Source organism: Castanea sativa, chromosome 5, assembly GCF_040712315.1.
Source record: "Castanea sativa cultivar Marrone di Chiusa Pesio chromosome 5, ASM4071231v1".
NCBI lineage: Eukaryota > Viridiplantae > Streptophyta > Magnoliopsida > Fagales > Fagaceae > Castanea > Castanea sativa.
This window is the reverse complement of record NC_134017.1, coordinates 25,524,084-25,549,253: the sequence shown is the minus strand read 5'-3', so window position 1 is coordinate 25,549,253 and position 25,170 is coordinate 25,524,084. Positions and strand designations below refer to the sequence as shown.

At 36.1% G+C, this 25,170-nt stretch overlaps 3 protein-coding genes across 3 annotated transcripts; 1 reads left to right on the top strand and 2 right to left on the bottom strand.

The window, feature by feature from the left end:
• Positions 1 to 5,986: 5,986 nt before the first annotated feature.
• On the top strand, positions 5,987 to 9,582 carry LOC142633633 (peptide deformylase 1A, chloroplastic/mitochondrial). The gene is made up of 4 exons (XM_075807873.1): positions 5,987 to 6,546; positions 7,407 to 7,496; positions 7,603 to 7,670; positions 9,024 to 9,582. Exons 1-4 carry the CDS (start codon positions 6,121 to 6,123, stop codon positions 9,262 to 9,264), a joined length of 825 nt encoding a protein of 274 aa, XP_075663988.1. The 5' UTR covers positions 5,987 to 6,120; the 3' UTR covers positions 9,265 to 9,582.
• An 848-nt stretch (positions 9,583 to 10,430) lies between these two features.
• On the bottom strand, positions 10,431 to 14,771 carry LOC142633291 (putative polygalacturonase At1g80170). The gene is made up of 9 exons (XM_075807507.1): positions 14,536 to 14,771; positions 13,708 to 13,839; positions 13,374 to 13,544; positions 13,267 to 13,287; positions 12,947 to 13,154; positions 12,388 to 12,469; positions 12,211 to 12,319; positions 11,947 to 12,063; positions 10,431 to 11,102 (listed from the first exon to the last, which is right to left on the bottom strand). The coding sequence occupies exons 1-9, from the start codon at positions 14,743 to 14,745 to the stop codon at positions 10,821 to 10,823; spliced, it is 1,332 nt and encodes a 443-aa protein (XP_075663622.1). The 5' UTR covers positions 14,746 to 14,771; the 3' UTR covers positions 10,431 to 10,820.
• A 412-nt stretch (positions 14,772 to 15,183) lies between these two features.
• LOC142634977 (uncharacterized) lies at positions 15,184 to 15,624 on the bottom strand. Its single transcript, XM_075809203.1, has one exon. The coding sequence runs from the start codon at positions 15,622 to 15,624 to the stop codon at positions 15,184 to 15,186; it is 441 nt and encodes a 146-aa protein (XP_075665318.1).
• Between the last annotated feature and the right edge of the window lie 9,546 nt (positions 15,625 to 25,170).

Below are 25,170 nucleotides of genomic sequence, written 5' to 3'. Positions count from 1 at the left end.
ATTTCATTCATGATTGATAACGTGCACTATGTAAATTTCAGAATTTAAGAACAAGATAGCGTACCTTGGTGTGGAGAAATTCAAAACAAAGATTAGAGGCACTTGGGAATACTTTTAATCTTCACTCCAATTCCACTTTACGCCCAAGATGTGTGGTCTCTCAATAAGTTTTTCAAAGGGAGAATGAAAGTGTGTCTCACACTCTCTCACACACCGTTTCTTATTTTTTTTCTTTCTCTCATAATAAAAATTCTGTATGTTTCTCCCTTTATAACTTACTGATTATCTAATTGGGCTGGCCTATTGGGCCTTTCCAATTGGGCTTTAGTGTGTGGCTTGGAGTGGGACCAAAAGGGACCAATAAGACACTAGCTCCAATGGGCCTTGGGCTTTTCCGTCAACTCTTGACAAGTCCAAAGTTACCATTAATTATATTTAATACCACTATATAAATATAATTGCACTCTAGGCCTTATTAATAAATTATATCCCAAGACTTTATTAAACACGTAACCCCTTCATAAAATATTCGTAGTAACACAAAGTCATAAACGTAGACTGCCACTTTGTAAATTACTACATCTTATCCTTGAGTACCCGGTTTAATTCTTTAAAGTTATTCTTTATATATTTATGAAATCCAATTTCATAAATATATACTTTAGTAATTTTTTACTAAAGTGGTTAGGCCTAACTCTCTGAATAACTGAAACCATTAAACTTATCTCGAGGGAATATTTTATATCTCCATCAAGAGACTATGAATTCCATCTTGAGAATATATGTTCCATCAACACTAAATGTGGTTGCCCAACATACTGAGGTTTTGACCGTCACTTCAGATCGCACTCCTAATATATCAAAGCAACCTACACTTCATGATCAGGTCCATTATTCTCTCAGGATTAAGAGTTCATGCAAATAGAAGTCGTGAGATTTATTATTCATTTGACAGTCATTAGGAGAATAATAAATCTCACAGCGGTCCTGTTCAATATGTTTTAACCCTTAAAACATATCAACATATCAACTAGAAGCTTCCACTTCCATGATCAAGACAAATCATCTTAGTTGACACGTTATAGTCTTCGCAGATGAAATGCCCAATTTCATCACCGACTACGAACTATTAATTCTGAGTTTACAAAGAACTTGTAATTTACATCTTCTATGACTTTTCACATAAATCACATACAATGCATCTCATGGACTATATGATAATGTCCCATATTCATGTTACCATTATTTTAAATAATAATAAAATAACTTTATCAATCACAATATTAAATCATACATCATGTCATACATAATGTCATACATAATATCACACATAGCATCATACAATAGGATTTAAGGGCATTAATCCTAACACAGACTTGCCAACAAACCTCTCAACCTCAATGTCCAATCTCTCAAGCTCAATGTGAACAGCTTCTCAATTTTTTGAAGGCACATAATGCATCAAGCTCAGGTTTTGGTACTCCAAATGGCATTAGTGCTCAGACTACATCACAAGTTGCATTAGTGATGGCACCTACTCTTCTATCTCCTACAACTACTTCTACTTTTCTTCGAATTTCTCAGGTAATCCCTTTTGGATTCCTTCCAATTTGTCTCATTCTATTTTTTTTCAGCTCAAGTCATTGATATGCAATGTTTTAAGTCTAATTCTTGGATCATTGACACTGGTGCCCCTTATCACATGGTGCACTCAGTGTCTCAATTGACCACAATCACTTCTATTGTCCATTGTTGTGTCTATTGGCCAAATGGGGAAAGGGCTGTTGTAACACACATTGGAACTATGCAAATTTCTTCTACACTCACACTTACAAATGTCTTATGTGTTCCTTCCTTTCAGTTTCAATCTTTTTTTGTTAGTAAACTAACTCAAACCAAACATTGTTGCCTTATTTTTCTTGGTGATTGGTGTTTCATCCAGGACCTTGCTTAATGGAGCATGATTGGTCTGGGTAAGGAAAGCAATGGTTTGTACTTGTTGCAAGCTGCTATTCATCCTTTAAGTTTAGCTGCTTTTGCCACCAGTGTTAGTCTCATTTCTTCTTCAGATTTGTGGCATTCTAGATTAGGTCACCCTTCTTTGACTAAACTTCAATTGTTGAAGCCATTTGTAAATATTGATATTACTAATAAGGCTTCTTGTTGTGATGTTTGCCATTTTGCAAAACAGAATAGACTCTCTTTTCCCTCTAGTATTCATGTAACTTCTAAACCTTTTGAATTGATTCATTGTGATATATGGGGTCCCTTTTCCACTACTACTATTGATGGTTACAAGTATTTTTTGACCATTGAAGATGACTTTACTAGATGCACATGTGTCTAATTGCTTAAACATAAATCTGAAACGCAATCTCTATTTCCTAAATTTGCAACCATGGTTTCTACTCAATTTGATTGCAAAATCAAAACCATTAGAAGTGACAATGGCACCGAGTTTTTCTTAAAAGATTTTTTCCATTCTAATGGTATTTTGCATCAGCTCTCTTGTGTTGATACTCCTCAGCAGAATGACATTGCTGAGAGGAAGCATCAACACATCCTAAATGTGGCAAGGGCATTGAAGTTTCAGTCTAAACTTCCTTTGTGTTTTTGGGGTGACTGCATCTTAACAGCAGTTCATCTTATTAACAGGATTCCTTCTAAAGCTTTAGGCAATTAAAGTCCTTATAAAGTGCTTTTTCAATCTGCTCCTTCTTATCATCGTTTAAGAAATTTTGGCTGCTTGTGTTTCATTTCGACTTTGTCTCACAATAGGCACAAGTTTGCACCTAGGGCAAGAAAATGTGTGTTTCTTGGCTATCCTCGTGGCACTAAGGGTTACAAAGTCCTTGACATTCAATCTAATTTTGTCTATGTTTCTAGAGATATTGTCTATTATGAAAATGTTTTCCCTTATGTTGAGTGTCCTCAACCTTCCACTTCATTTTTGGATGATTTTGTTTTCCCCCATCCTTCTGTTGATGGTGTTCAATTTGACCTTATTCCATGCCCTTCTTCCATCACTACACCTGACCTTGGTTCCCTTTCTCTTCTTGCCATCCCTGATCCTTCACTAGACCATGTTTTTGCAAAACCATTTTCTATGGACACCTCTTCTATTGAGCCTATTGTTGTTACAGATTCCTCCCTTGCTTCTCAGTCTTCTAATCCTCTTCCATGTGCTTCCAATTCTCTTATTCCCCTTAGGAGATCCTCTAGATCCCACAAACCTCCTTCTTACTTGTTTGATTACTCTTGTACATTTGCTAGTACCAAACCTAGTTCTGGGATGCCTTATGCTCTTTCAGCTCACTTGAATTACTCACATCTTGGACTTGCCTTTCATTCCTTTGTCATGGCTGTCTCCTCCACTCCATCAGAACTCGACCCTTTTCAATAGGCAGTTCAATTTCCCGAGTGAAGAGCTGCTATGGACAAAGAAATTGAGGCTTTAGAGGTGAACAATATTTGGACTTTAACCCCTTTGCCTCCTGGTAAGTCTACCATTGGCTGCAAGTGGGTTTATAGAGTTAAGTACTTGCCTGATGGCACCATCTAGGCTTGTTGCCAAGGGTTTCACTCAAAAGCATGGGTTGGACTACTCAGAGACCTTTTCTTCAGTTGAAAAATCAGTCTTAGTTAGGATTGTTTTGTCATTGGCTGCTGTGAAAGGGTGGTTTCTTCATCAAATGGATGTGAACAATGCATTTCTTCATGGTGAGTTGCTTGAGGATGTCTACATGTGTTTACCACCTAGCTTTCACGGCAAGGGGGAGCCTCATTTGGTTTGCAAACTGAATAAGAGTCTCTATGGTCTCAAACAAGCATCTAGACAATGGTTTGAGAAGTTTCCCTCAACTATTCTACAAATGAGGTTTGTCCAATCCAAGTCTGACTACTCTTTGTTCACTCATACAAGGAGCTTCATTCACAGTTTTATTGGTATATGTTGATGATATACTCTTAACAGGAAACAATGTTGCTTGCGTTAACAATTTGAAGAAAGTTCTTGATGCCAAGTTTGGATTGAAGGATCTAGGCTCATCGAGGTACTTTTTGGGATTAGAAGTGGCTAGGACAGATGAAGGAATTAGTCTTAACCAAAGAAAGTATGCTTTGGAAATACTCAAGGATACTGGTTTTATTAGCAGTAAACCTGTTAAGTTTCCCATGGAATAAAACTTGAGGTTATCTACGTATGAAGGCAAGTTATTGGAGGAACCAAGTCAATATAGAAGACTAATTGGAAGACTGTTATACCTCACCTTAACAAGACCTGACTTGACTTATGCAATGCATAGGTTGAGCGAGTTTGTTTCACAACCAAGGGAACCCCACTTGCAGGCAGCTCATAAGGTGCTCCAATTCATTAAAGGGTCACCAGGTAAATGCATATTCTTCCCAAGAAACATAGAATTACATATTAAATCTTTTTGTGATGCGGATTGGGCTGGATGCCTAGATACAAGGAGGTCTATCACTGGTTATGTAGTGTATTTGGGAGATTCCTTGATTTCTTGGAGATCAAAGAAACAAGGAGTTGTGTCAAGGTCTTCAGTTGAAGCTGAATATAGAGCGATGGCAAGTGTGGTATGTGAGGTCACTTGGGTTTTACAATTGTTGAAGGATTTGAGGATTGAGCATTCAAGACCTGCCATGATATTTTGTGACAATCAGGCTGCCCTTTACATAGTAGCAAACCCAGTTTCTCATGAAAGGACCAAGAATATTGAAGTTGACTGCCATTTAGTCAGAAATAAAATTTTGGAGGGAATGATCAAGACTTTCATGTTGCTACAAATTCTCAAGTTGCAGATATTTTCACTAAAGCTTTGGGTTTTTCATCCTTTGTGAGATTGTCAGAGAAACTAGGATTGAAAGACATTTTTCAGCCTAAATCATTGAAGGAGCAATCTGAGCAAGTACAGGTAGCTTCCTTAGTTCAAGTCTCAAAGCCTAATATTCTAGACTTGAGGGGGAGTGTTGAACATAACAATATTACAACGACAGAAGTAAAAGAACTAAAAATGACTAAAGAAAAGCAAGACTAAAGAAAGAAACGACAGAAGAAAGAAATAACTTGAAACGGGGCGTTTTGATTAATGAACTCACACAAGCTACACATGCAAAGGAAACACAGATTCAGTTAGAGAAGAAGCCAGCTGTCAAGTTGCGATTGGTCAGTTAGTTGAAAAACAGTTATTTGTTTATGTGCTTGGAGCAATGCTCTGTTTTGGGATTGTATATAAGTAGTGTTAGTTGGTAATTAAATTTGATTGATTCATTTTGTAGTATCAATTCATTTAATGAGAATTAAAGCATTTTCCAATTTTTTGTTACGGATTTAAATAGCAATTTTCAATGTTTAAATACTAAAAATTGTGGGTTTAAAGAAAGAATTTTGGCAAGAGTGTTTAATTAAAGAGTATTGGAATCATAGTTCTCAATTTAGGTATTTAGGAGTTTAAATTTTAAACGCTATATTCTGAACACACATCTAGAGTGATTTTCAGTTTTTGAATAACAATGTTGAATGATATTATTGTTAATATTTTGAAAAAGATAGAGTCCACATGATTTGACAATACACAAACCAAACGAACTCATACCACTTTGAAAAGCATGAAACTCACAAAATAGTTACCACTTTTTGTAAAAACACATACTCGTACCAAACTAACAATTTGTATTTTCACTTTTGAAAATATGTCATTATAAACATGGTGCAAACATATATTTTTTTTTTGCATTACAAGTACTTTAAAAACGTATCTTCACATATCTTCAATTTAGTGCCCAACGTCGGTGGAGCCATATAAATAAATAGTGTTTGATTGATGGTAAAAATAAGGCCATTGATACAAAGTGTGTTGTGAAATTATGTGATAAATAGATAAAGTAAATTTTTAAGGCATCAAATCATAAATGCTAAAATATTTTAGCTTCACGAGCGTGGATGTTTTAAAGTGCCTCAGAGCATATACCAGGCCGGGGGCCAGAATATAGGTGAAGACAAGCCCAAGCCTTAAACCCCACATAGACCCAGTGGTAGAATCGTAATTATCTTGAGTTTAAACCCTCTTATTCAAATTATTTTTCCTCCAATTAATCTAAGAAATGGCCATGGAAACACTCCACCGATACTCACTCCGTTTCCGCCCGATATCTCTCGCCGATAAATGCCTAAAACCCGGCTCACCCGCCCCGATATTTCGAAAAACCCGAATACACATTTCGGTACTCGGATCTTCCAACCCGAAACAGCTATTCGGGACCGGTTCCGTGACCCGGAAACCTTACAGCTCAGATCCCAGTTCCATTCCCAGAGCAGGCTGGCTCCTGGGTCTCGGAGACAAGAAGAAGACGAGCTTGCCCGATATCGTGAAGGCGGGCGACCCGGTTCTCCACGAACCGGCCCGAGAAGTTGGTGTTGAGGAAATCGGGTCGGAGCGGATCCAGAAGATAGTTGATGATATGGTTCAGGTTATGAGAAAGGCTCCTGGGGTTGGTCTAGCTGCTCCTCAGATTGGAATTCCTCTAAGGGTCAGTTTCTATCTTTTTTTTGTTTGATTTTCTTTAATGGGTCAGTTTCATTTTTTTGTTTTAGTTTCTGTTTGGTTAGTGAGAAAGTGTGAGGAAAATGTGAAATGTAGAAGAATTATGGGTTTCATAAGTTTTGTCATAGGGTTCAGTTGTGTGGACCATTTTAGTTGCAAAACATGTTATCAGTTAGTCATTAACTGTATGGCAGTGTGGTGTTACTGCTTAGTTTTCTGTGTCTTTGGCTGAATTGGAGTTGCATTTGTTGTTTATTTTGAATAATGAGAGTGTGTGATGTCTAAATTGAAGCTACATTGGTGGATAAGGTTGTCAATTTCATATGTTTTTATTTTGGACTGGATTTTTGTATTTGTAAGAGGACTTGATCGTTTTTTATTTTTTTTCTCTAAACTGGAATTTACCACATAGAGAAGAGTATTCTTTAGGATTGAGCTAGATATCTTGAAGTATCATAAAACAATGTAAGACAAATTGAACCCCCCCCCCCCCCCCCCCCCCCAAAAAAAAAAACACAGTTAAGAGAGATATGATATGAGTCTTGCAGTTAAAGGCTTACGGCTTATTTTACTTTACCTGCTTCTTAATCTAAAGGAAATGTATTTTCTTATCGTTTTAAAGATTACTGTTTTGTTGCTGCTAACTTTATGTGTGAATGAAGGGAAATAGACGGACCACTATGTCACCATATTTTGTTGCCATTTGCTACACTAAAGATTGTGAGCGAATTTAAATCTTTTTATAAAACTTTACGTCTTGGAAGAACCTACATTTTAAGTAGGGAGAGGAAGGGGGGGGGGTGGTTTAGAATTGTCTTATTGACTATGTTGTTATTATCTCTGCAGATAATAGTTTTAGAAGATACAAAAGAATATATCAGTTATGCACCCAAGGAAGAGACTAAAGCACAAGATAGACGGCCTTTTGATCTTCTGGTATGTCAACTTCGATGTTCAAAGACAACATTCAAATGATCTTGATATTTGTAGCATCCAAGAACTTTCACTTGACAATTACAATTTATTAGTTCTTTTGAGGCAGGTCATTTTCAACCCAAAGCTTAAGAAGAAGAGCAACCGGACTGCACTATTTTTTGAAGGGTGCCTGAGGTAAAATACAGACAGATAATGTGTAATGTGTTTTTTATTTTAAACTTATGGTATAGTTTTCTGTTCCTTTGGGATCCCTTGTTCCCACTTCCCATTGTGTGTTGCATGAGATGAGACAAATCTTTTATTTCCCATCCTTTGTTCCCATTTCAAGCTTTATTTCAGTGACCATCTTTTCCTGTTACGTTGTGATCAATTGAATAGTTGGCATTTGTATATTTTTTATTCTAGTATTTTATCTTGCCGAACAAGCCCTGTTAAGAGGATACAAAACATGAGATATCACAGAGTGAGAGTAAATGAAATAAATGGGAGTCCTCAATGGGCAATGGCAGCATCATTTTGTGAGAACCTATGACTTGTTCCATTAATTAATGACCATGGCTTCATTTTATGAATGGCCTATCCTTTGAACAATAACTGTTATGATACTTCTGAAGGCTCTATTGCATTTTGTGCTCCACTGTACATATGATACATTTGATTGGTGTAAAAATTACTATCAGGCTTGGGTGGGTTAGTCAAGTTGTTATCAGATATAAATTTAGCCTTAAGTTCCCATGCGTGAGTCAAGCTTACCAGTTTAAATTTGTGTAAAAGTTGAATAGCAGTTACAAGATTCAAGGGGAGCTCTGGAGGAAGCCAACACCTGTCATGTAAAACGAGTGAAATCTTTGTTTTACTTCTGAACATAATATGCTTAGATTGTCGTATCAAGTGCACAAAGCTCCCACTTTTTACAGGGCAGTCAGAAATTACAGTAATATTGGTCCTTCCTGATTGACCTTTTTTTGGTTAATTTGCTCCTTCATGATTTACTATGACCACAACTCAACTAGTCTGTATTGTTTTATCTTTGATAAGGCTATTATCCAGTGTCTACCTTGATAGGAGCCCCATTAGTTGCCTTCTAGTTTACTGTGCTCTGAATTCATTTCCTTAAGGCATCCATCTTGTAGTGAAACAATGCTGAGTTAGAAGTGTATATTTTAATGTTGTAGTCCTAGCAATCATGTAGAATAATGTTGCAGCCTTCCTGCAATATATGTTCTTAATACATTTGAAACATTCGTTTGTAATAAAGGGTCTTTTAGTGTTTTAGTCCTTCACCAATTTGAATTACCATGTTTATATAGCGTCAATTAGTTTTTTACCTGGTAAGAACCAAAATGAGATTACTTCTTGGTACTCAATATTTTGTTACACAACATTATAATTTTGTTGTGTGGGGATTGCATGGCATTTAAAGGTATATCTGATACTTCAATACTTCCCTTTGTCCTCTGATCATGAAATTGCTGGTAACTCATTACACGCGATTAATTAATCTCCTTTGATTGTACTATTCTGTAGTGTTGATGGATTTAGAGCAGTGGTGGAGCGGTACCTTGATGTTGAGGTTGCAGGTTTGGATCAATATGGCCAACCCATCAATATAGATGCTTCTGGCTGGCAGGCCCGTATTTTACAACATGAGTGTGATCATTTGGAGGGAACTCTTTACGTTGATAAGATGATTACCAAAACATTCAGAACAGTAGAAAACTTGGACTTACCACTTGCTGAGGGATGCCCTGAGCTTGGTGTTCGTTAGATGCTAGTTGATGGATGGCTTTGGTATGCAGTCTTGTTAGACTTGGTCGAAGTGATTCCATTACCGCATCTGGATGCAATTGACTATGCCAAAAATCAAGGTTTTTTAAAAGACTGAAAATGGCCGTATCTTTTAATTTGAGGTGTCATCTTCTAGGCAATTAGCTAAGATTTCAAGATTAGTAACGCTCATGTTATGCAATTTTTAAAACAATGTAACTTGTATCAAAGACAAAAATCCAGAAGAGAAATTTACTCTTGAATTATTGGGAGCAGAGTCTTGCCTATATGTTACTATATAACATATCAAATGAAGCTTCGTTCTATTGGCATTATGGGAAAGGACAGATTTTTATAACAACTTTTTCTTTTATTTGTATTTTTTTCGTTGAATTAAATATGCTGATTTAGGCATTCCATATAAACAACCAATTGAGTGCCTTTTCCAAAGAAAGCCAAAAATCATGGTTCTTGAATGAACAACTGAAGATTTTGGTGTATCCTAAGGTTTATGTTTATGTATTGTTCCTAAGCATCTCTTGTAAAATGAGTAAAACCAAACCTCTCTAGAGCCCGAACCTGCATTTCTCCACCTCACTATACCCATTGCTTAGCCCTTTCTCTAAGGGCTATTGCATAACCATTGTAGAATGCCCGTTGAAATTTCCATGTAATTTCTTTGCTATGTTGTTGTTGTTGTTGTCGGTTTTTTTTTTTAAGTAGAATTGCTTTATTAAGACAAACCCTTTATGTTCGACAATTAACAAAAAGGGGCAAGACAAATTACAAAGCAAAGCTAAGAGAATTGTGAAACTCCAAAACATTTCTTTGCTAATGTTTTCTAAAACTAGACCAGCTCTCTATTTCAGTGCAATTACGATACCAATGTCATGAAGCAGCTATCCCTTAAAACATTTTATTGAACAGATTTTCAAATAAGTTGTGCTGAATTATCACATTTTTTTTTTTTATATACCTCATGATCTTCATGATTATCATCTTTGGTAGAAGTGGCTACAGCAACATAAAAATTCATTGTTCACTCAGATCAGATCTCTAAATTAACAAAGGCCTTTGTGCAAGCACTCTCAGCATCATAAACACTACAGATTGCTCATCATTGTACCATATTGCAGAATACCTACTAAAAAAAGGAAACACCAAAATTGATAAAATGTTGCTAAGATTATGCTTTTTAAAATTTATTTGAGTCTATTTGTAAGTCCTTTAGGGCAGACAGATGATTTACAGAAAATGGTAACAGGCTTATTACATATAATGGGATGAATAAATTGGCATAGTATTCATCATCAAAGAATTATGTACAAGTTGAAGAATTGTGTACAACAGTCCTCAGACTTGACCCCAAAATACCCACTTTTCATTAGGCCTGTTCATTTCTTGTTGAGTGGTCTATAGAGAAAAATGCTGTAGGCACCTACCTATATATCCTTGACGGTGCATATCAGATTCAACAACAATTCTGCAATATATTGGGAAAAGAGTTGATCTCCTGGCTTAAGTTTTTATAGATATTCAAAACTGAATGACCCCCACTCAGGAGGAAGCAATGACAGAATCCAGTATGACTTTCTGTTTAATGAAGCTTTCACTACATGATAAGCAAGCAGGTGGGTAAACTAATCCTGAACTTGAGCCATATGCTTCCCAACAAAACGATTCTGTCATTTCCCCAGAACTTGATACAAGCTCAATATCTTCCAAGTATAACCCTTCACACGGGTAGTCATCACTACAAGCAAATTTTATTGCTACCTCTGTCGCTGAAGTTCCTTTAATGTGCACAAAGGATATATTCTCCACTTGAACAGCCAAAGTCTGCATAATACTAGATGTTAACAATGATACTATATTTTTAATGAACAGCTCTATTCAGAAACTGTGGTTGATGAAAAGAACAAAGAGTCAGCAGTTCAAACATGAAAGGTCACAGCTGCACAGCCTTGCCAATATATGAAGACTAACTGTTTATCCAGTTAGAAAATTAAGGACAGTCTTTTTAAATTTTTTTTTTTTGATAGGTAATCAGAAAACTATCATTAAAGAGAAAATAAGGAAAAGTACAAGATGCTCATGATGATGAACAACAAGAAAAAATAGAACAAACAGTACAACAAAAAAGGGTAATCAGGAAACTAAGCTAAGGGAAGACATAAACTCAGAGAGAGAAGAACAAACTATTGCTGAATAGGGTGTTATCAACATGCGAATGGAGACATGCACCTATCAACGAAGCAAACTATTTGTAAGATCTTTGATGCTTTTTTATTTTTGGTAAGTTACACACACACATAGAGTAGGTCTTAAACCCACGACCTCACCCTTCAACCATTTATTATGGAAGAATGAAGTGCCAGTTGATCCATAGCTCATTGGGAAGATCTTTGATGCTATGCATGATATAAGGTGAATGAGATAGCCTATTCCTAGAAAATGGACTTGTCAAGATACACTTCAATATACATATGATAGACATAAAATGTGCCTTTATCTCTCCCATAAGAAGGTTGTCTATTAATTTTAACATGCTAATCTGGTCCATAGTTACAAGGATAGGAGAAGTTTTCCAGAACAAGTTCTATAATCAGTGGTACAAAGAAAATTGCATCTCCTGCAAGGATCTTAGTAATAATAACACTAAAAAACTTTAAGAGTTCCATACCTGATTTGTACATGGAAGCTGTGAGTCGCAATAATATTGATCTATTATTATCGGATTTGATACATTTTCCATCAACACATTCTGGAAAGTAATCTCAGTGGCAAAACCACTACCTCCCTGATGAAAATATCAAAAAACAAGGATTCAATCATCCAAAAATTCTGCATTTCCTTGTGGGGTGTGTGCTTGCGTGTGTGTGTGTGTGTGTGCGTGTGTGTGAGAGAGAGAGAGAGAGAGAGATGCAAACTTGGTAAAGAAGATTACCTGCCATGTTTTGATCCTCACCCCATTATCAGTGTTGGACAGCAAAGCTCTATCCACCATAACATCATGCACCTGTGACCAAGAGTTTGATTTTCCCAAGCTTCCGATACTAAAGGATATGGATCAGAATTAGTTAATGTGTTCATGAAATCCATAGTTTTAACTTATTCCACCTACCTTATGCCATGACCTGGGCCACAGATAATGTCTTTGATCCGGATCCGTGAAGAGTTGCTGACAATAGAGATGCAGTCATCTCCTAGAGTAAGTTTAAGACCTCAGTATAAGATAATCAGTAATGCATATCTTGGACAAACAAGAATTGAACAAAGATTTTAGAAAAAGAAACATGCATTTCTGGTTGCCAAAAATAGCACAGATATGGTATTTCACAACTCCTTTTCCAACCTCATCAAGTTGCAACAAGTGGGTCTTATCTAAATGAAAATTCTGTAAAACTGAGTTTCAAACTCCCCCGTCACCAAGCTAGATTTTTTATAATAAATTGTTTAAAAAAATTATTTCTTTATGTTGCAAATGCCATCATGAAAGTGGAACCCAATTATAAACCTTCACATAAAATTTAAGAACCAAAAGAAAAAATAAGGAAATATATATGATAAGTTTCATATGCATGATAGAAACAAGGCTAAGCATTAGTTTACTCAGAATGATATTGTTATGATTAGAAATTAAGAATAAAGCTTCTTGTTGCAACTCTTTGTGGATAACCAACCTGTTCTGATTATGCTATCCTTGACCTCAACACCTTTTGATTCACTGATGTGAATTCCATCAGTATTAGGGCTACGAGCAGGTGCTATCACTTGGAGATGGGACACAACAACCCGAAGACATTTGGTGAATGAAATGTGCATTTGTTGACTATTAAGCACCATAAGGTTCTTGACATTCAAATACTTGCAGCTATGGAAAGTAATGGCCTGCAGTGTTATTGTTGTACCATATTAGGAAAATAAATCTCTCAATGAAAAACTGAAACAATCAAATTAATGGAACCAACTGGACTTCTCCAAAAAAGAAAGCAGCACTAACCGTTGGAGCATGTGTGCATGGCTGCCATAAGACCATTTGAAGTCAAGGTTAGATCCAAGTAAATCAACCTTTAAAAGAAATAAACTTAAGGAGCAAGATGGCAATACATTAGTTGAGTTAGTTTTGCAAGACCGAGCCCACCATTCCTGTCCCATCCCGTCGATTGTGCCTCCCCCTTCTATGGTAAGGTGATTCACCCCGTCGAAGTAGAGCCATTTACGAAGAGACAAACCTTGCCAGGCATCAGGATCTTCGGGTGCAACTATAGTACCAGATATCTGTTAATAATACAAAATCAATAAAGTTAATAAAATAAAAGGATTTTAACAAACAATTTTAGAAAAGAAAATAATCTTGTAAATTTAGAGAAAGATGCATTATGTTTGTCTAATTTGGTTATAAACAGAAAGAAATCTGAATAATTTGACTCTTGGAACATACCTGAATAGTGACCTTTGATCGGCAAGGCCCAACAATATCAATAGGATAAATCAGAAACGTATAATCAGTCGGAATTACAATTCTTATTCGTCCAGAGAAAGAACAAGCTACTTCCCAGGCATCTTTGAAAGCCTGAAAGCATTGAAATACTACAGTCAAGAATAGACTTTGAGCACTTTGAATGGAATAAATTAGGATGGTCACTGCTTAGTATTCATGAAATCCTGCTCCAGATATTTCTCACTTGCTATAGACAACAGAAATAGAGGCTACTTGGAAATTGGGTTTTTGGTGTTATGTAATTGTCATATTATCAAGAGGATACAAGTACAGAATGCCTTAAACATTAAAAAATAAATTCAATCATCTCTCCATAATAAACTAGTACTTAATTTGATTACCAAGAGATGCAGGAACTGCACCCCACCCCACCTAATCCCCCCCCCCCCCCCAAAAAAAAGGGAATCTTATTTAACAATCTGAACCGCATCAATTGAGATTCCTAACTTCCATTTAGTAATAAAGTGAAAAACATTCTCATATAATAATATAATAATGATCAACTTAGAGGGAGTTTATATTTCTCTTTAACAAAAAAAATTATCTTGATGTTCTTCAAAGCATTTAACTATAACTAAAACAAAAAAATTATGTTCACAATCTACAATATCCAAAAACACTCAATTAAGCTCAAAGTAACCATGGTTTCAAGAAGTGGGTACTATTCAAATCACTCACTGAAAATACAAAATCATGCATTTCAAAAAACAGAAAGTAAAAAAAAGACATAATCATTAGGTAGCAAAAGTTGGGTCAGCAATAATCTACCTCAGTATCATCATTAACGCCATCTCCATGAGCACCGAAGTCACCAACAAAAAGAACCCGTTTGGATCTGGGTCGGGTTCTGGTCGACCCAGATAGTGGGAGCTGTAAGAGAGAGTCATAAGCTTCTACATTTGATGTCAGAAATGTGAATGTAAAAAGAACGCAAACAATGAGACATGTGGAAAATGAACGAGACCTAAGCTTCCTCATGTTCTTACACACATGACAAAAGAAAAGAGAGAGTGAGAGAATATATATATAAAATTGGGATTTCTGTTTCTAAATTTGAGAACATGGGCTGTCTGTCTGTGCTGAATTGAATTTACCAAAACATTCAAAAGAATTTTTTTTTTTAATTATTGAATTTTTTTTTTAAAAAGTACACGACATACAGCCCATGTATGTCAAAACAAAGTATAGATTTAATATACTTTGTTTTTTTATAAATTAATGATACGTCGTTTAAAATTTTATTTTGGCTCAATCAGGGGTACCGACGGTAAATAACTAGAAGCTAGAAAACGTACACGACATAAAGAAAAAGGTACACGACATAAAGAAAAAAATGTGCACGACATACTGAAACGTCTTTTAAATTCTATTCATACGGGTGATTTTTTTTTTTTGAAACTAGAATCAAACTTTCCATTAAATCAAAGAAGCATCAAAATTTACAGATTCTAATGCAATTGATGGAACCTTTTCCATCCAAAATGAATCAGAATTAACATGTTGGGCATATCTAGCAAGCACATGTGCTACCTTATTTCCATTTTTCTTAGTGCAACTCACAGAAACCCACTCCAATGCTCCCATCAGATGCCAAATGTTGCCAACAATATGCCCAAATGCTGACTGGTTGTCCTTGGTTGAAGTAATACTCCTTGTAGCATTGACACTATCACCTTCCACTATCAGAGTCGTGAAACTAGTGTCTGTTGCAAATTCCATGGCCTTACGACAAGCAAGCAATTCTGCCTCCTTACTGCACTGAACTGCCGGACCCTTGGCTGTCATTGCTGCCATAACTTCTCCCCTTGAGTTTCTGATCACAGCACCGAACCCAGAACTGGTATTCTCTACAAACATTGTCGTGTCATAATTCAGCTTATACACATCCTGAGGTGGCAGTTGCCAACTGGTTCCAGCATTCTAGCAGCACCTGGCGAGTCACACCATGCACTATATCAGCTTGTAAACTCTCCTGTGATCACTGGAATTCCTCAACTAATTCAGCAGCACGCTTATTCAACCATTCTGGTTCCAGGAATTTGCTGCCATGCACTACTCTGTTCTGTTGATTCCAAAACAACCATGCATGCACCAACATTAGCTCCACCTCTGTTTTCTCCAACCGATCCATCAAATACTCCAACAAAGCTACAAAATTAGTTTGCCCCGTCCCACACTTGTGCAAAGCCCTAGCACTACCATGTCAAATATCTTGAGCAGCTGTACATTCCCATAAAACATGAATGGTTGATTCTTGAAATCTGGAGCAGAATGGACACAGCTCTTCCGACAAGACACGTTTCTTCTTTAGGTTCCTTCTTATTGGGAGAATATCATGACATGCTCTCCACCCAAACACCTTCATCTTGCTGGGGATCCGTAACTTCCATATAGAAGCCCACACCCTACTAACCTGATCTCCTGATGATGGTTCAGCCCAATCTTCTTTCAAGAGAGACTTGACAACCTTATAAGATGACTTTACTGTGAAGTTGCCATCCTTGCTATGCTTCTAGTAAACTGAATAAGGGACTTGCCTCTGACTAAGAGGAATATCACATATAGCTTCCCCCTCTTCCCTATTAAATTTAGTCATAATAAAATCTCTTCGCCACACATGGAGGTCTTGGTTAATCAAACTTGACACCCATACTTCCTCTTCATCATCCCTTACTGAAAAGAGAGGCTTATTTGTGGGATAATATGGAATCCACCTATCTCGATAAACATTAATAAAGGATCCATCACCCACACGCCAACAATGTCTAGTTCTTAAAATAAGTAGGGCCGCCGCTAAACTCCTCCACACAAATGAACAATTAGGTGATTCTGTGGCCTCAAGAATTGAAGTTCTAGGGAAGTACCTCGCTTTAAAGCACTAATAGAGAAGCGAATTTGTGTCCTTTAACAGCCTCCACCCTTGCTTAGCTAACATGGCTAAATTAAACGATCTAAGGTCCCGAAATCCCATTCCACCATCCTTCTTCGACAAAGTTAGTTTATCCCAACTTTTCCAATGAATTTTTCTTTCATTCCTAACTTGTCCCCACCAAAATCTAGCACATAAAGCATCCAACTCATCACATAATTTTGATGGGAGGTGAAAAACACTCATGGTATACGTCGGTATAGACTAAGCAACCACCTTGATGAGAACTTATTTCCCAGCTCTAGAAAGCATCATCCCCTTCCACCCTTGTAATTTTTTCCACACCTTATCTTTAATGAAAGAAAAAGTATGGTATTTTGCCCTTCCACTTAAAGTAGGCAAACCCAAATATGATTCAAACCGAGACACTTCCTTCACTCCAAGAATCCCCAAAACCACCTGTTTCTGGCATTCAGTGGTGTTATTACTGAAATACACTGAAGACTTTTCCAAATTTATGCACTGCCCAAAGGCTTTAGTATAAACTTGAAGAATCTCTACAATAGTATGAATTTCAGCTGGTGAAGCCCTGCTAAAAATCAATGAATCATCTGCAAAGAGAAGATTAGTAACCTTTGGTACATTTCTACAAGTAGACACCCCATGCAAAGTTCGTCCAATCTCCACCTTGGCCAGTAAAGAAGTAAATCCTTCTGTACATAAAAGGAACAAGTATGGTTAAAAAGGATCACCTTGACGAATACCCCTACAAGGCAATACATTACCATATGGTCTCCCATTCACAAGAATAGAAAAAGAAGTTGTAGTGACACAACTCATCACCCTTTCTATCCATGTTTTAGGAAAACCTAGCCGCTGCATAACCCCCTGAAGGAAAGGCCACTCCACCCTATCATATGCTTTACTTACATTAAGTTTTAAAGCCATATACCCTTTCTTCCCTTTCTTCCTACAGTGCATAGTGTGCAATGTTTCATATGCTAGCAACACATTATTAGTAATAAGACGGCCTGGAACAAAAGCACTTTGAGTGGGAGAAGTAATATTAGGTAACACTTGCTTCAGTCTATTAGCTAACACTTTAGAGATTATTTTGTAAATCACGTTACAAAGGCTTATGAGCCTAAAGTCAGTCATTTTCTCCAGGTTCTTCACTTTAGGAATAAGCACAATGTAAGTATGATTAATATCAGGCAACATATGACCATTATTCAGAAAATCCAACACAACATCAACTACAGTATCACCCACAACATGCCAAATCTTTGGTAGAAAAGAGCATTCATACCATCAGGTCCAGGTGCCTTTGTTGGTCCAATTTGGAACGACTCTATTTTAACTTCTTCAACACTAAACTCACTGGACAGAGTATCCTGCATATCAGGTGTCACCTTCCTTGGGACTGCATTGAGACATTCCTCCATCTGATCACATGTACTTGCACAAAATAAATTGTCAAAATAACCAGTAGCCACATTAGCTATATCTTTCACCTCATCCACCCAATTTCCTTGTGCACATTGAATAACCTTAATAAAATTTCGCCTTCTTCTTTGGGAGGCTTTTGAGTGAAAATATTTAGTGTTCTTATCACCATGTTTAAGCCACGGGATCCGAGACCGTTGTGCCCACTAAATTTCCTGCTTTAAAAGCAAGTCATCTAACTGTTTACTAACACTCAAATATCATAAAAAACATTAAATAAAATATCATAAAGAAAAATCTCTAAGTTTTAAAAATGTTCTATAAAAGGTTTGTTGTACATTAAACTACCGGTTTAAATAAGAGAAAATACAATGTTTCATATTTGTTTCTTTTTTTGCTAAAATATAATGTGCACCTTTTAAGTTTGATAAAAAAATCATTTTAGTTCTCTAATTTTATTTTTGCTCAATTGAGTGCTCTAAGTTTAAAAGTTATTCAATTAATGCATTTTGTCCTATTTTGTTAAAAAAATTGTCATTAAGTATGCAATTAAATAAGGAAAAAAGTTTTTTTTTTTTTTTGAAAAAATTCTTACATAAAAAATCTATAAAATATTTGTACAGATTTTTTCCATGTGATTTAAGGGAAATTTCTAAACAAAATTAGACAGAATGCCTGAATTGAATAAATTTGAAACTTAAAGGATTCAATCGAATAAAAGTAAAGTTTAAAAACTAAAATGAATTTCAGCTAAAGTTAGAAAGTGTAATTTGTATTTTAACATTTTTTTGGGGGAGGGGTTTGAGAAACAAACACACAACTATTGAGGGCTTGCCTTGGTCTTCCATACCTTTGTGGTTATTCTCTTTACTCACAAATCTATTCTTCTTGAATTTTTGCCAGAATTCCAAAGACAACAGTGAGGGACCAAGGATTCCAAATCCTCATAAGTTTATATTATCTTTGAGAACCTTAAGGAAGAATTTAAGTTTATGCTTCTCAAATAGACCTTTGATCCTATTTGAAATGGCTATAAGTTGGACCTTGTAAGCAGCCACTTTGGTACTTAGCTTGAGACTAATTAAAGCTTCTATAGGGTCATTAAGTGCAGTTGCCTCAAATCTCACTAGTAGGGCTTTCACAAAGCTTCTTAGCTTGCAATGCAAATAGACCAATATCCCAAAGAGGTACTTCTCCATGCATGTTATATGAGGCCATAAAGACCCTTTGGTCATTGGAGTGTTATATTCTAAGAAGCACTGATTGATTTCATAATAATATTATTAAGTTTGTTCCATTCCACTCAGAATGGCCAAAAAATTTCATTCCGATTGGTCTAAAATATTTAAGAAAGATGACTTTTGAGGCTTAGAAGCTTGTTAGGATCGACTGGGAGTGAGTGGGTATTTATAGGATGTCATTTTTAGGCAAGCACGTGATGCTTACATACCTAGGCATGTTATGCTCATGGGCCTTTTAGAATCTTTCAACTTTACACCTTATTCCAGGCGCTCATTTAGGGTTCACCTTGTTTCTAGCGGCTTATTTAGGAGAAATTATAAGTTTCTCGTGGTGGATAAGTGATGTGGTTCACCATTCCACTAAAAGACTCCCACCTATTTAAAATTGCTGAGATAATTTTTTTTTTCCAAAAAACAGAAATTGATTACTGACTCAGCAATTTTAAACAAGTGGGAGTCTTTTAGAAGAACGATGGACAAGTAATGTGGTCCACAGGACTGTATAATTTCTCCTCGTTTAGGGTTCACTAGGGATCATTTATGCTTAAATCATTTCAATGCCCTCTCATCATTTAATATCTCTCTCTCTCTCTCTCTCTCTCTCTCTCTCTCTCTCTCTCTCTCTCATAAAAACCTTTCTTTTTTAAAATTTTTGCTAAGTAAATAAGGAGAAATAGAGAAGTAGATGAAAGCTTTAGAGATGTAAGTTCAAGTCCACCCCAAAACTCCAAGATAGCCTGTCACTTATATATAAAGCCAACATCCCTTTCCATTTAACTAGTGGGAGTTAGGTATTTATTTTGATTTATAGTTGCTAATTTTGATTTGCTCAAGGTCAAACATCTAAGTTAAATTGTGATTTCAAATCTTAAACCAATGGTTACATTCTTTGATTTTGAATTTACATCCTTTCATTAAAATATTTTTGCAAGAATTATGATCTTCTACAATATTAAGGTGAACTAGATTATGGAGTTCTTAAATTTTTATTCATCGATTTTGAAATAATTACATTCCATTTTACCACATCATTAATAATTTAATTAAAATTAAAATGAAGATAGTCAATACTTATTTAAATATTGATAACATGATAAAATCTAATCCACTCATTCTTAAAATTAATGGATTAAATTTTTGTAACTTCCTGATTGAGTTATCTTAAGAACCCTACAAGGCCCTTATTATTTTTCAAAAGGTTTGATAATATAAATTGAATTAAACTCTAAACACATATAAGTATTATAATTAAACTTTAATATTGTTTTCAAATACGTTTTGTGTATCACATGGGTTAACTACTAGTAATATATAAAAGTAAAAGTATTAGTAATTTCGTGTATAAAATGGTAGAGTAAGCTGCAAAAAGCAATAGAAAGATGACTACGTATTATCCATAATACAAGGAAATCGTTATAACTCTGGAACTTTTATTTTACACAACACATTGTTCTTTTTGTGTAGTTACGCTTGGGTAAGATGAGCATCGACATCTTTGGTCTGATCAATTGCAAACTGAAGCATTGTGTTTGGGTCAGGAACATTGACATTCAATTTCTCATGTATCAAAGTCCAGTGGACCAAGCTCCCCTCATCCTTTGGAGTAGCTTGAACAATGAATTTGAAACTCTTGTACGACTCCATGAGTAATCCTTCAATCACCTTCAAAGTGACTGAGCGGTTTTTGTCATCTATGGTTATGAGTACCTCCTCAGGACATTACAGCTTTCCCCATCTTCGGTCTTAGAAAAAATAATCAAATGTGCAAACACATGTGAGACAAGATATAAACTTCACCTTTTCCATTGTTGTATACTATATATATATTTATTGCTGGAAAGAAAAGCATGTATTAATTAATAAATCAACAACATTACAAAATTAAAGCACATCTCTCACAATAGTTAATGGATTTCGATCTGGGTGCAATTGAAATCAAGGACTAATTTTAGCTAAACCCGTCCATGATGAAATTATACAATGGCCGCCACCGATAGATTCGTGGTTCAAAGTTAATGTTGATGGTGCAATCTTTGCTCAATCTCAGATAAAGGGAATTGGTGTTCTTCTTTGTGACTTTGCTGGGAGAGTGGAAGCCGTGTTAAGTAAAAGCCTACCTGTGCGGCTGTGTCTTTGGGACCACTTGAGACTGAAGCCAAGGCCATGGGGGAGGGTATTCAATTTGCATGGGACATGGGTATTCGTGATGTGGTTGTGGAGAGTGACTCACAAATTGTAACTTTTGCTTTGATTGGGTCCAATGAACCTCCAACTGTTATTGCCAACATCATTGAAGGAATTTATCAGAAGTTGTATGAATTTAAAATGATACAATTTTCTCATGTAAAGAGACAGGGCAATCGCCCAACTCATATTTTGGCTCCGTATGCCAAGAACATTGATTCATATATAACTTGGATAGAAGAAAATCCGCATATAGTCGAGTCTGATTTGGCTCATGGTGTATCGTTTTTATCTTTGTTTTTATTAGTTATAATTTTCTTATAAAAAAGGACTAATTTTAAAGTTAACTTTTGCCTTAGCTATTGGATCAAAAAAGTTAAAAAGTTTTGTGATCTAAGGATTGAGGGAAAAAATGTAATTTTTTAACTTTTAATCTTATTATTTGGTTTTAATTGCACCTAGTGCAATAGCTACCAGAATTCAATCCATAATAATTATAAAAACATAAACACATACTATGGAAGATTGAAAGGCTGTACAGGACCAAATACAAAATTCTCGAAATCCCTCTCGGTGTGACAATGAGAAGCAAAGTTCCTTTCCCTAGGAATTATGGATGGCAAATTAATTGGTGGGTTAGATGGTAGTTTGATTGGATCATAAATGGGTTTGATATATAATTATACTTCTACCCATCTATTACTTGTCTAAATAAATTGTTAATATCCATTACCCACACAACCCACTTGTTATCGACAAGACTTATCCTGCCCATTTACCCAATTATTACATTCACATGCAAACATACACAAAAAATATCTAAAAAGACCCAACCATCTTAAATTCTCTAAAATGATTCAAATTCCTCTAAAACCTTCTAAAAAATCAAAATATGCCCAATTCCTTCAAATTAACCAAAATATCACTGAAATATTCAAAATGACCAAAATACATTCTAAATATCTAACATGATTAAATATACCCAAAAAAATGATTAAATATACCATCAAAATATTCCAAATATCCCCTTAGAACCACTAAAATAACCCCTAAAAACCATCATAACAACCACAAACCATCTAAAATGGCTAAAACAACCATCGAAACATCCAAAATAAACAAGATACCCTTTCATAAACATCTAAATGTGCAAATACCCTCCCAAAAACGTTTAAATTGACAAAAATACTACTAAGAACCACCGGAATAAAAGAAAATATCCCCAAATAAATTCCGAAATGTCCTAAAGACCCTTGAAAAGTTCAAACTGATTAAAATATACATGGACATTCAAAATGATAAAAATTCTATCTAAACATCCAAAATGGGCTTTTGATTGTAGGGCCCAACTCTTGTTAAATATGGACCCCACGGGCCTGATTTGTGAAATCAAGTAATTGGGTTCAATGATAGGCCTGTTGCATGGTGAGAAAAACGGGTTATTATAAACTAGTCGCTAACTCGTACAATGCATGGGATATTTTTCAAACATTATATATATTTACTTTCAGCATGCTACAAACGTATAATTACATTTGAAATATAATCAAACATTAAAGGAAAATTAAACAATTGTATACAATTACAATTGTTTAAATATACAATGACAATTACTATATTTAAACTTTGCACATATGCAAATAATAAACTATAACAGGCCAACATTACTGGTTAGCAAATAATTTTATATCCAAAACTGTTTATTTTGTATATCTTTGTTCTTTGTAGCAATGGTCAACGACGTAACAGATCAATTAAACTATTTTAAGCAACCATTAAAACAAAAGAATTTATCAAACTTCTATATACAAAGATTCATTTTAACCATAGAAAATTAATCATCATTCTAAAAATCTTTCTATGTAAAATTTTCTCACTTTAAATATAGATTTGCAACACATGCAAAATTCTAAAATTGAAAATCTATCATCAAATTGAAATTTAAATTGCCCATGAATCATATAATTCGTACCTTGAATGTTTAATCATGAACATGACTTTCCACCCTCCTTGTATTTTGTCTTATCGACGAAGATGATTCACTCCTCCAAGTCTTGCTTTATCAACCGGCCTGAACAAAAATAAAATAAAAATTCATATATATATATATATATGATGAGGAATGAAGTACTCCAGATCGTCCACGGTCATCCACACCAACAGCCATCCAGAAGAAAGCATCAAGACGGGAGCTAATGCCATAGCCGACCATGGACAAAGTCAAACCCACGTATCTCGTCCTGAGAAGACGACCACCTCGTCCTGACTAGACTCGTCCACACGAGGACCCCTGGACGAAAACGTACACTTGAATTACTAAAATACACTTCACCATTCCGTAATACGCGCATAACTTCCGATGACCGTTGTGTGAGAAAATGCAACTATCAGGTGGTTATGGGAGTTATCCAAGAACCCCAGACCTCCTGAAATCCAAGGGAGATTATAATTTCAATAACTGCCCCCAGGACACTATATAAACAGCCATTCAAACCAATGGAAGGTACGTTGAACATTTTTCCAAGAAATTGGAACTCCAAAGATATAGAGAGAAAACTGACTTTACCATCGGAGGGTTCTTGGCCGGCGATCCCGGTCACCTTTGATCGTTTTCCTTTGTTTTTCAGGCCATTAGAGAGCGAGTGGTCCTTTCAAATCCGGAGCATCCAGCCTACTGATTTTCCTTGCATCATCAGTTGGCGCTGTCTGTGGGAAAAGAGCAAACAAACACTATTCAATGTTCTTCTTATTCGATTGTGTTTTTGTTGTCAAGGGTTACTCTGTCCCAGACAAAAGGCTGAATGGTTCGAACAAGATCAATGGCTACCAGCCCAGGCCACCAGGAGAGTAGGGATGCATCTAATAATCCCCTTCGCGATCGCAGGTCAGCGCCTATCATGCAACCGCCTTCTATTCAACACATACAATCCATGGCTACCGTTATGGCAGAACTGACGCGTCAGAATCAAGAGTTGAATAGGGAGATCAACCTCAGGAGGCAGCGCCAAGATGGGCACACGGAGGGACGGGCACCGAGTCAGGAAGGAGGAGAAGAAAATGTTGAGTCCGAGAATCAGACAAGGGGTACTACTTCAAGAAGAATGCCGCACTTGTAGAGAAAGATGGACCAAATGAGGAAAGCCATGGATGAGATGAGGGAGAATATGAGACCGGCAAACCCAGTGGACGATATGGTTCACCGAACGGACTCCCCTTTCACAGCTTCTATCAACAGTCATCCTTTACCCCCAAAATCCAAAATGCCTTCTCTGGACTCGTATGATGGAAATCACGACCCTTGCGATCATATTGCAACTTTCAAGATGACCATGCACCTTCAAGGAATCCCGGACGAGATTATGTGCAGAGCTTTTCCCACCACACTTAAGGGACCAGCGCAAGTGTGGTTCAGTAAGATACCCCTAAACTCAGTGGGATCATTTGAAGAGTTGAGTAAGTTGTTTGTCAACAATTTCATTGAAGGACAGCGTCACAAGCGTTCCTCCTCTAGTCTACTGACTATAAAGCAAGGGAAAAATGAGAGTTTGCGATCCTTTATCACCCGGTTTAATAGGGAGGCCTTGACGGTGGACGAGATGGATGACAAGTTATTGCTGGCCGCTTTCCACAATGGGGTCAATTCTGACTTGTTCATTCATAAGC